We start from the raw sequence: 10,751 nt of genomic DNA, 5'->3' as shown, positions 1-10,751 counted from the left end.
ATCTAGGCAGGTTTACACATGGACCAGATTCCTTCCATGTCTTGATTCATTGAAATGAACTCCAGGGAATGTTTCTGTTCATCCACTGACTTTTATTCAATAACCTTAGCCAGGATACTGATGAACCAGTGAATGGACCTTCCAGAACCAGAACCAGAACCAGCTGTCTTTGTACTACAATCACTGGAGACACTCACTGCACTCAGATGATCTCCACTACTAGAACCACCTGGCTGGACCTCTGTTGAATTAGGTCAACAGTTTTAAAGGGGGTGAATATTTATGCAATCACTTATTTGATGTTACATATTTCTATTTGTCATTATTTTCTTAAAACCAGTTTCCATTTTGATATTTAAGTCCTTTTGTATTTTTGTTTTGCAAAAGCCTAATTTTACTGACCATGATTGAGTTGTAAAAGCAATGAAACATCCAAGGGGGTGAATACTTTTCATAGCCAGTATAAATCATATTGCTAGATATAGATTTATGAAGACAACTGCAGGTTCCTGCACTCTTTGCAGTTGGTAAACTAGACCAGTTGCTCCTGTTTATCGTAATTACACGTGATCTTTGCGTTTGTCCAGACTGACGCTCTCTTCCTGAGAACAACCCGCTTCCTCAGGAGATCAATGGGTCCTCACACTGACAAACTGAGGAATGATGCCATGTTGCACCAGATGTGTGTGTGTTTTTAGAATTCATCTTTATTGCAGAATCCCTGAACATCACTATACACACTCCCAACTATAGAGTTCACAGATAGCAATGGCATTTTAAGAGTTAAATCACAACATTAGCTGGAGAATACAGAAATACAGCTTGCAAGCCATGATTCAAACAATCATTTCAGCACATTATCAAGCGGCACCTTTAATAGAAAAAAAAAATAACAAAGTGAAAAGCCAAAATAAATATTTTAACAGGTTTCTAATTTGGACCTGGCCTTAGGTCCAAACAGGCAGCAGACACAGCGCTGGCTAAAGCATTTCACAGAACCCATCAGACATGTTTACATTTTGAACATGTAATTTTTTTCCCCCATCATCAGTTAGAAAAACCATGCTGACACAGCAAGACTTTAAAGAGAGTAAATACAGTCTGCTAATATATTTTTGGTAGAATCAGGACAGAGATCAGTGGAAGTGGGAGGTTTTATACTTGACAATCTCATTTTTGTGCTTAGTATTCTTTATGTGTGTTTTGTTCAATTGGATGACTTAAATCCAGTCAACTTTGCATGGAGCTACTCTGCAGAAACTGTGATTTTTAGTAGGACAACTTTCTGTCTTCATTCTCCATCCAGCTAAGTTCTTTCTGTTTGCTGCCTGTTTTTAGCAACTTCTAATATCAAAGAAGTGGCTTCAGCAGACAAACTGTTTCACACGTAGCTCCGGCTCTTCAAATCTACTGTCTTTTCATCCAAATGAAGTATTACACAGCTTTTATACTGACTCTAAAAGACTGCCTGACCTTAGACATTTCAGTAGCAGCTATAGAATTTGACCTGATCAAATGACTGTCTCCAGCAAAGGGCTGCATTTTAAAATAAATAACAATAGTAAGAAAACAGATGATGGCAAAGATCAGATTTAAATTAATGCAATTAATTTATTTGTACACATTTGCTACTAAAAATAAACAAAGTCATGCTTGTCATAAATCCTGGGAAAATGAATGCTTACTGAGAAATTCACCACGTGTACAAGGCAAAAAATCCCCCTTACTTATTTACTTGGTTACTTGCTTCATAACAAGTGGCTTCCAGTGAATCACCTCAAGACTCCAGACTTATAGGAAACAATAATAAAAAACAATATAAAATAACTCCCAGCCTGATGCAAGCCCTATAATACATGTCCCTTTATATTAAATTAGAATAAATTAAAAGCTTTCTAGAAACACAGAAATATTTTATCCCAGCATAATATGTTATATAATACATGTAAAATATAAAATATATCAATAGATTTAACACAAAATGGAATGTGCTGCAAAGTTGACATATTGGATTAGTGGGTAACACTTTATTCACAACACCAGTTACGAACATGAAGGAGTCTTCATGAATGGTTGTGGTCATGAAGTGTTGTTTGGTAACTAATGACACTTTTAATGGATTTTTAATTCTATTTTTAGTACAATTTTTCATTAAAAGTGTCATTATTTACCAAATGACACTTCATGACAACAGTCATAAACACTCATAAAGACTCCTTCATAACAGGTGTCATATTGTGTTTAAGACAGTGTCATGTCAAAGTTATGCTCACTTCAAATAAATTGTTACTGATTCGTGTAGTTTAATTGCATCAGTGCTGTGGCAGCTGTTAGTAAAAAGAAAATGTAGAAAGGAAGCCAACCTGCTGCTGACAAGGTTCTACTCGGTGCTACAGAGGTGGACTAGTTAAAGCATAAACCTGCACTGGTGCGTACAATCTTTATTGAAGCAACTGCATCGTTGGACTCAGGAGCCAGTTAGTGGCTCCTGAGTCCAATCATCGAACACGAGCTGAGCTCCAAAGAATGACTGGAACTCATTTTTACGCATAAGGTCTGGATGAGAAGAAGTTACATGTAGTTTGTCATTAGTATCCAGCTTAAATATGCCAGATGTGAAGAGAGATTTCTTTACATTTTGCTTGCAAGCCACTGTATCCACTGCTGTCAGGAGCGGTCGGTCCTTTCCGTCACCTTGTCTGAAGACATACACCCAGCTAGAGACCATCAGGAAAGGTGTACGATCACAGTCACTGCTCTCAATCTCATAGAGGGCCTGCAGGAAGATTCTGTAGAGGCCCTTTCTGGGCACCATCAGACTCCCGTTGGAGTACCTGAAACCTCCATCAATGTGCGCCTCTCCTAATGTGTGTTGCCAAAGAAGATATCTTCCATTCGTGATGTTACCCTTTGGAGCTGAAAGTGCAGACAGAAACACAAGATAGGATTGGAGATCTTTCTTCTTGCTGTAAAACATCTAATATTTCATGCAAAATTAAGGAAGAGTCAAAGGAAAGAACAGGACTCCACTGGCAAAAGGTTCAATAAGATCAAACTCAATATTATCTGGTTTGTACTGGTTATACTTCCATCACACTACTGGGTTTATGCACATGATGCTGAAGCATATCTAGTGTGGTCATCCAGCTCAGTGGCTGTCATGGTATCAGAAAAAATAGGCAGGAATCACTGCTGTTGTCTTAAAGCTGCAGTAAAGTAGATGTTTTTACATATTTCTTTAAACTGTCGCCATGTCATGACAGTATAGCATGAGACAGATAATCTATGAAAAGACAGATCTCCTCCACCTCCTCCATAAGCTATTGTTGCCGTCTGAAGAAATGCAAAAACAACCAATCAGAACCAGGAGGAGGGGTTCTGATTGGCTACTGTCGGATGATCTGACAGTAGCTTGTCTGAGTGTTAAGCTTAAAGGGAGATGAACACTCAGTGGTGCTGTGCTAGCACTGATAAAGATCCACTCACCTCAGCATATCGAACCCTTAAAGTAGCTGAGTTGAGGGAGGAATGGGCCTCTAAAACTTTTACTAGAATATGTAATTAAACTCATAATTTCATGCCTTTATTATCTTACTGTGTCTTATTCTTTTGTTCCATATCACTGGAAGAGAGTGAAACATGAAGTGATAGTCTTAAGTGTTGACCGTGTAGTATCTGGCTAAAAATAAACTAACTCAGCAGATTCCTGGGGAGGGAGGAACGTGGCTCGTCGCCCAGCTGTAAACTAATAGCACATGCTTTATAAATGGTTGAATGGGACTTTCCCAAAATAAGAAGTTAATTTCTGGAGACATTCCCAAAACACCTACATGCGTATGTCAGTAGGCACGACGTGACCTAGATAATCTCCAGAGTACTTTACCTCAATACTTCAGTGTTATTGTGTAAGACAATCATGTCTGGGCTGGGCTGTGTTAAGACACTTTATTATTAATACTAGAATGGTTCCTTATCAGGCACACAGAAGTGGGGAGAGGCCAATAAATAAGAGAAAAGCTGAAGCGTCAGTGTCAGGAAACCCAGAAAAGTCCTCCTTCCCTCATGTTTAAGCCTGTAAAACATCACTACCTGTCAACATGGCGCTCGGAAGCCTCTGTGCACTTTGAGGTTGTTGCAGCTTTTCAGCAACACCTAAGACAAAGATACAAAATATTTCGCCTTTAACAAATGATGTGTAAAACAAAAACCGACTTCAGCATCAACAACACATTTACCTGATGACTGGCTGTCAGACTCAGACTTGGTCTGCAGGAAAAAAACAAACACAGGCTTTGTTAAAACAGGAAAACAGGATCGATTTCTAAATTGGCGCTAAAAAGATCTTGTGGTTGTGAAACAAGCGATTCTGTTTAAAACCTGACCAATCACACTGCAGCTGGTTTATGGTGCTAAAGTACAGCTGCAGCATGACTTCTAAAACATGCAGAGTCTGAACTAAAAATAGCTTACGTGAATGTTGTTGAAGTTGTGCCCTGCAGCCAAACAACCTTTATATTACAATAAGACTAGCAAACCTTTATTATTTCAACCCAGCACTTTATACGAGGCAAATAAGGTTTGAATAAGAAAAGTCTGGGTGGAATACTTGGCTCCAGTAGAAAGCCTGGCTGCTTTTAATGTTACAAAAATGTAACAAGAATGGAGTCTAGTTTTCCTGGACTGAACATGTGAAGGAGGAAAGATTTTTACAGAATTCTGTCATGTTTTTAGCAGCAGGAAATTATTTTAACAAAGCAGATCCACCTGCACTGTCTTCCATGAACCTTTTCAGTGGTTTCCCTCTATTTCTCCTCCACTGACAGTTTCATATACAAAATCCTTTGTCTAATATTTTCACAATCCCTGCTGTGCACATGGTCCAAAATATTTAGGCCTTGCTTGTCCAACTTTATGTCTAATCTGCTCTATTTTTTTTTTTTTATTCTGCTCAGGAATCAGCCAATGGATTTCCGGGATACACTTTGGTGGGGATAATGAGGATATACTGTATATATGTAAACATGGAACTTCCTGCTGGATTCACCAAAAATAGAAGAAAAAAAATCAAGCAAGTTGTAGTAGAACCAGACTCCTTATTTTGGAGCCAAAGTTTGTTACATTTAATTGGTAAAATAAAATAAAGTTAACACAAATGAATCTGTTTGCTTTGTAGTACTTGGAGAGAAAACAGGGTTTGATTAAAATCCAGACTAACAGGTCAGACCTCACAGAAAACCAGAAATCAGCAAAGGCCAGTAAAAGCCTGATGGGGGCATAACTGCCTACAGCTTGAATGAGAATTTATGTCTCCCAAAAACAATATGTTATATTAATCTACCTTCAAATGGTGCCATGTTTAAAGGGTTTGTTAGCTGTGGCGTGAACAGCTTGCCAAACCCACTCTACCAATGTTAAACAGCATATTCTGCTCATGACTGGGAAACATTTACATGATTGGATGATTGAAGTTTAAAGATACAACACATGTTGGCTTACTGAATTTATTCACTTAGCAAACAGGAACCTTAGCAGAATGTCAGTGAAGCGTACAACTGCAGCAGTCTAGCACTTGTCATCCTGCTGATCATCAGCTTGGTGACACATTACTGACGGATGCCATTATATTCCTCAACCGGGATTAGTAATAAATCAGCAAATGTAGTTTTGTTTGGTCACACTGGAACACGTGTGTTGACCAACTTGGTCTCCGCTCCGTTATGTTATTGAGACAGCTTACAGGATCACATCTCCACATCTGCACTGAGGTTGTTTCACATGAGGGCAAAACTTGTTCATCCAGAAAGGCACATATACTGACCCCCACATCATCACACTGCCTTCACCAAATCCAGTCAGGCATTGGCAGAGAGGATTCCTAATGGACAGAGCCCACGTTATCAACAGAGCTGGCCAAGCCACAAAATGCATAAACCAAATAAATGCGGCACCATGTCAGTGGGAGGCGTGCTGCAAGATCTACTGCAAGGATAACAGTTGCAACCAAGAAAAAAAAATTGATTAAACACACACCATAGAGACCGACAATGAAGAGAGAGTGAGGAAACTCGGGACTTTCCCTGTAGGCTGAATCGCCTTTTCTCTCGGCTTCCCCGCTCCGTGGGGCGCAGTCCACGCACCCATGTTGTCGCAAAGTCATAACAACCCACATCTACAACCAGCACGTGCGTGTAGAGAAAGTTCGTGCTAGGTGAAGTTCCTCTGTCAGAGTGCTGCCGGCAAAAAGCGACCGATATTCACTCATTTAAAACATGAATAAACCATATTCATTGTGCACGAGGGAGCACACCCTGACCTCCCTGCTGACAGAGCTTGTTCACCAGTTGCGCACTTTGAAAAACTCAAGTTTGCGCCCTGCTCCACCGTCAGCAGCTTCTTAAACAATAACACGTTCAAAACGCGGTACACGACGGCTGCCGAGAGTAGCTTCAATATGAACAGTTACCTGACTGTCAGTAGCACAGTCGCACGGCGTCTCTAGTCTGAGCGTCAGGAATACCGCCAGAATTCCGCAAAGCAGCAGAAGGAGCGCCGCTGCCACAAACTGGGCCATCCGTCGTCGGTGCCTTTCCCTCTGGAGCTGAATGTGTCGGCTCTTCTGGCACCGAAGGCCTGTCTCTGCCTCTGCCTCTGCCTCTGGCTCCGCTCCTCCCTCATAGTCACACCGGCAGCTGTCCTCCTCCTTCATGTCTTGTGCCTTCCTATTCGCGGACCAAGTCCCGACTGCCTGCCACAACCTCCATTTATCTGCACTTTCGCCCACGTTGAAAGCCGCGCTCCATTGAAAAGAGTCTCGATTAAAAAATGAGTTTCACCCAGAGTAGAAAATCACACCAGAACTTCCTGTTTCTGAGGGCTTTGATGTTCCCGGAGTATGTAAAAAAAAATAATAAATCTGCCTGGTTGGCATGAATAGAATATATGCGCGTGGTAAGAACAGAGCAAAGTCCCTGTAAAGACGCTCCAGCTGAAGACACATTTAGAGCTGCCAGTCCCTGCAGATTCACACTGATTCGCTTCTAAAACGACCGTTTATGAGCTGCTCTCTCATTTCACACAGTGGACATCTATTCCGATCCAATTATCCATGTTTGTGTGGCAGAGGCGGAATTAGCCGTTTTACAGTTATAAACATCAAGGGTTCTCTTCTTTGGGTCTTTTGTAAGGCCTCGTTTTAGCTAAATGTTGCAGACATTCCCGACTGAATCTTTCAGGTGATTCCCAGCTGCAGTCCCTCCTGGTCTTGACTTGGGTTGTACAGTCAACCTTAATATGAACATAAAAACAATCTCTGTGAAATATTGGTGGAGAACCATTCTCCCAAAGCATTTAACAACATATTTGCATATGTGTTTTTTAATGTTCAGGTGCCTCCTGCAACATTAGTGCACATGTATCATATTTCCAAAAACCATGAACAAAGATGTTCCGGTTGCCATAAAAGCATAAGACTTCCAAAGCAACTCCATGTTCCTGTCTGATCATACGATGTCTTACTGAATTGAACATTGTGTTCAATTCAAAATTGAACAAATGATAAGTAATAACTGGTTTATTCATATCTGAGATGTGAGTTTCTCCTTGTAAAAAAGCCCATTTTAATGATTTCAAACTGTTTGCTATTAAACACATCAAACCAACAGAATGGATCAGACTGTGTTATGAAGTACTTTTGTGATATTTTGAAGTATGCCATGTTTCAACAAATAACAGATACAACACGTGTAAATTAAAAGTCAGTTGAGTGCCTGGTTATGTTTAAATGATGCAGAGAGTTGGGCTCAGCAACAAAATACTCCTCTGAAAACCTTCTGGTACGACGATTTGGAAAATGTGAGTAAAGCAGCTGGAGAACTGGCAGCACTATTGTTTTTGTTTTAAAACAGGCAAAATGTCCAAGTCCATGAAAATAAAATGTTAACATCCAAAGGTTAAAAACTAGCACACATTTACTCTTAAACCATCAGATTCCCTTTTCCCCAACAATGTAAAACAATAACCCGGCCAAATTCTTCAAATTCAACAGGTGGGATTTTTAAACTCAGGTTGTGCTTTACATCTGCTCAAAACAAATGTGAGGGAACAAAACCACAAACCAGCGACCGCGTCGTTTATCCTGAAAACACAGAAATATATCTTTAAACACCCGCTCACAATACAGGACCCATCTGAAGTTTTCTGTTCATCTTTTCTAATGTTTTAACGCTTTGCGACGTTGCAGGAGACGCTGTTACAAATTCCACCATTGTCTAGTGAATGTAACAGAAACTGACAGGCAGGAATCACTTTGTTTAGCAGTGATTGTTTTACGCATCTAAAACATCTGTCCACTTTGAAAACAGAAGTAAAAAGTTGCTGCTTTCAGCAAGCTGTTCTTGACGTCAGCCAGTGTTTGCTGAGAGACGCACTGGCCACATGTGATGGATGACGCAAAATGAAAAAAAAATACAACAACAACAAAAAAAAAAACAAAAAAAAGGGAAGAAGTGTAATCAGGTTCATGGAGTTCCAGTAGTTGCTAGCTGTGATCATGGTGCTGTCGGTCTGGAGCAGAGAATGAAAGGAAGCAGAGATGCAAATCCTCAGGGTTCTGCTCCTGTCTTTGAACTACGATGGGCGCTGCTTTCAGATGTGCTTTCAGAGGAGCTGAGCAAAAGGGCAAATCTCCATAATTAATATGTGGTTACAATATAGATCATGATCAGAAGAATGGAAACAAGTGACTGAAAGGCCTACCTCAGTACTAGAGAAGTAAAGATGCTGCTCCAACAGGGATTTCTTTTTTCATCTAACCTTTAATAACACAGTTGTAAAGTTGTTACAGTTACACAGAAAACAACAGCACAAGTGCTTATTAAGGATTCTTCTGGTTTCTTTCCTTCAGGTAGAAGCTGCACTGTTTTGCTCCCCAGGGCCCACATTCTCCCAGTTTGGGAAACACTTTAGGAAGGAATGAGCCGGACAGTTTCCCAGGAAAGAAAGAAGCCTAGTCACCTCGAAGAGCTGCTGTCGGTAGACAACGCTTCTTTAAATGTAAAGAAAAGAAGCGAAAGCTCTAGAAACAGGTTCTCGACTCTGATGCTCGTCTGTTTGGACAGAATCCTCTCCAGCAGGAAGTGACCTCCTGTAAACTCCTCCAACACATAAACATACAAACTGATGTTCTTACACTGCAAATGCAAACATTGAAAATAGTAGACTTCAATCAGTTTTCATCAAATTTCTATCGACACTCACTTTTAGTAAGTTACATGGAATTTGTGGTTAAAAAGTCTCTCCAACTCACTCTATTTGAGCTGGATTCATTCAGAAAAAGTCAGTTTTTGATAATTGTATTTTGATTCAATACATCATGCATCCAAGTACATATGCTTTACTTGGGTGTTTTTTTTTTCATTTCTGGAGCCAGTATTACATATTTATATAGTATGCATTTCAAATATTTGATGTAATTAGTAATTCTGTGAAATGGGAGAGGGGGCTGCTTGGTGGAGCAGAGCTAAAGTGTAACCCACATGGAGGCCTTAGTCCTCAACGTGGCTGTCACAGGTTCAAATCCCGGCCTGATGATTGCTGCATGTCTTCCTCCTCTGTCGTTATCCACGTTCTTGTATGACCTCTCTCAAATAAAGGCCACCAGAGCCAAAAAAGCCGTATTAACAATAGATGGACGCATGGCACCGAGTTGGACCTCTGCTTCCTGCAGGACCGCCTTAACTCTTTGTGGTGCAGCTGCCAGAAAGACGCCTGAGATTTTGATTCCTGCTGACACTAGCACTACACAGTAATAGGAGATCTGGTGTCTGCTGCCCTATCATGTTAATCCCACATTGTACCACGGCCCAGGTCCTCTGACAGGTGGAGACTGGAGGCCAGTGGAGTGCAGTGAACTCATTTCCATCTTTATTAAACCTGGATAAGATTATTTGTGACATGGTGCCATTTCCTGCACGTTTCACCTTAAAATTATTTTTATCCTAGCCCTTGTCTCTATGTTATTATTACTCTTTGATTTCTGCAGTGTTGCTAATGTTTGTCGTTTATTGTGATCCTTCCATGTGTTCTTCCCTCCCCTCATTCAGGGAATTCATTCTTAATAACTCACCTGGTTAGTTAAAGGTTAAATAAAACACCAGCTGAAAGTTGTGGTTGAAATCAAGACTTGACATCTATTTCCAACCTGTTGCTGTTCAATTATAATAAGAGTTGGAGAAGTGAAAGCTCCACTTCTTGTTCTCCGCTCCGTGCAGAGCGTGGTCAGCTGCAGTCCTCTTGATTCAAGGTGCCACATGTTCCCAGTTGGCACTCTGCATCCCACCATCTCAAAACCGGCAACCCCATTCTCATCAGACACCAACAAAGCGTTTTTATTTTCTCCTCCTAATGTCTGCTTACTGGAAATTTCCCGTTTTTCGGCTCATCGTTTGCTGTGAACCACAAATGTTTGTGTATTAATTCCCAGAAGATCAGCAGTTTCTCAGACCAGCCTTTCTGGCAGCAACAACTATTCCACATTCAGGCTTGCAAATTAAAATCTTTCTTCCTCATTCTCATTTTCAGTCAGCATGTCATCCCCAGCAGCACATCTCCATGGGTAAATTGACGTGCCGACATGCGACTGGCTGATTGGATATTTTGTTTGCAAATAAGCAAAATCACATATTTATCTACTAATGTGCGGAGTGAATGTAAATGAGGGATTTAAATTGGAATATTAGGAGAAACACAAGTAA

At 40.5% G+C, this 10,751-nt stretch overlaps 1 protein-coding gene across 1 annotated transcript; it reads right to left on the bottom strand.

The window, feature by feature from the left end:
- Nucleotides 1–683: 683 nt before the first annotated feature.
- LOC111610149 (tumor necrosis factor ligand superfamily member 15-like) lies at nt 684–6,992 on the bottom strand. The gene is made up of 4 exons (XM_023342881.1): nt 6,464–6,992; nt 4,236–4,266; nt 4,090–4,152; nt 684–2,916 (listed from the first exon to the last, which is right to left on the bottom strand). Exons 1-4 carry the CDS (start codon nt 6,704–6,706, stop codon nt 2,468–2,470), a joined length of 786 nt encoding a protein of 261 aa, XP_023198649.1. The 5' UTR covers nt 6,707–6,992; the 3' UTR covers nt 684–2,467.
- Nucleotides 6,993–10,751: the final 3,759 nt, after the last annotated feature.

Source organism: Xiphophorus maculatus, chromosome 11, assembly GCF_002775205.1.
Source record: "Xiphophorus maculatus strain JP 163 A chromosome 11, X_maculatus-5.0-male, whole genome shotgun sequence".
Taxonomy (NCBI): Eukaryota; Metazoa; Chordata; class Actinopteri; order Cyprinodontiformes; family Poeciliidae; genus Xiphophorus; species Xiphophorus maculatus.
The sequence above is the reverse complement of the archived record's forward strand: the minus strand, read 5'-3'. Positions and strand labels throughout refer to the sequence as shown.

Excerpts from the sequence above, each read along its gene's own strand:
- LOC111610149 (XM_023342881.1), bottom strand. The coding sequence starts at position 6,706 with ATGAAGGAGGAGGACAGCTGCCGGTGTGACTATGAGGGAGGAGCGGAG. Across the intron at positions 4,153-4,235 it reads GTCTGACAGCCAGTCATCAG|GTGTTGCTGAAAAGCTGCAA; the intron begins GTAAATGTGTTG and ends TCTTTGTCTTAG. Across the intron at positions 2,917-4,089 it reads TCCGAGCGCCATGTTGACAG|CTCCAAAGGGTAACATCACG; the intron begins GTAGTGATGTTT and ends CTGCACTTTCAG.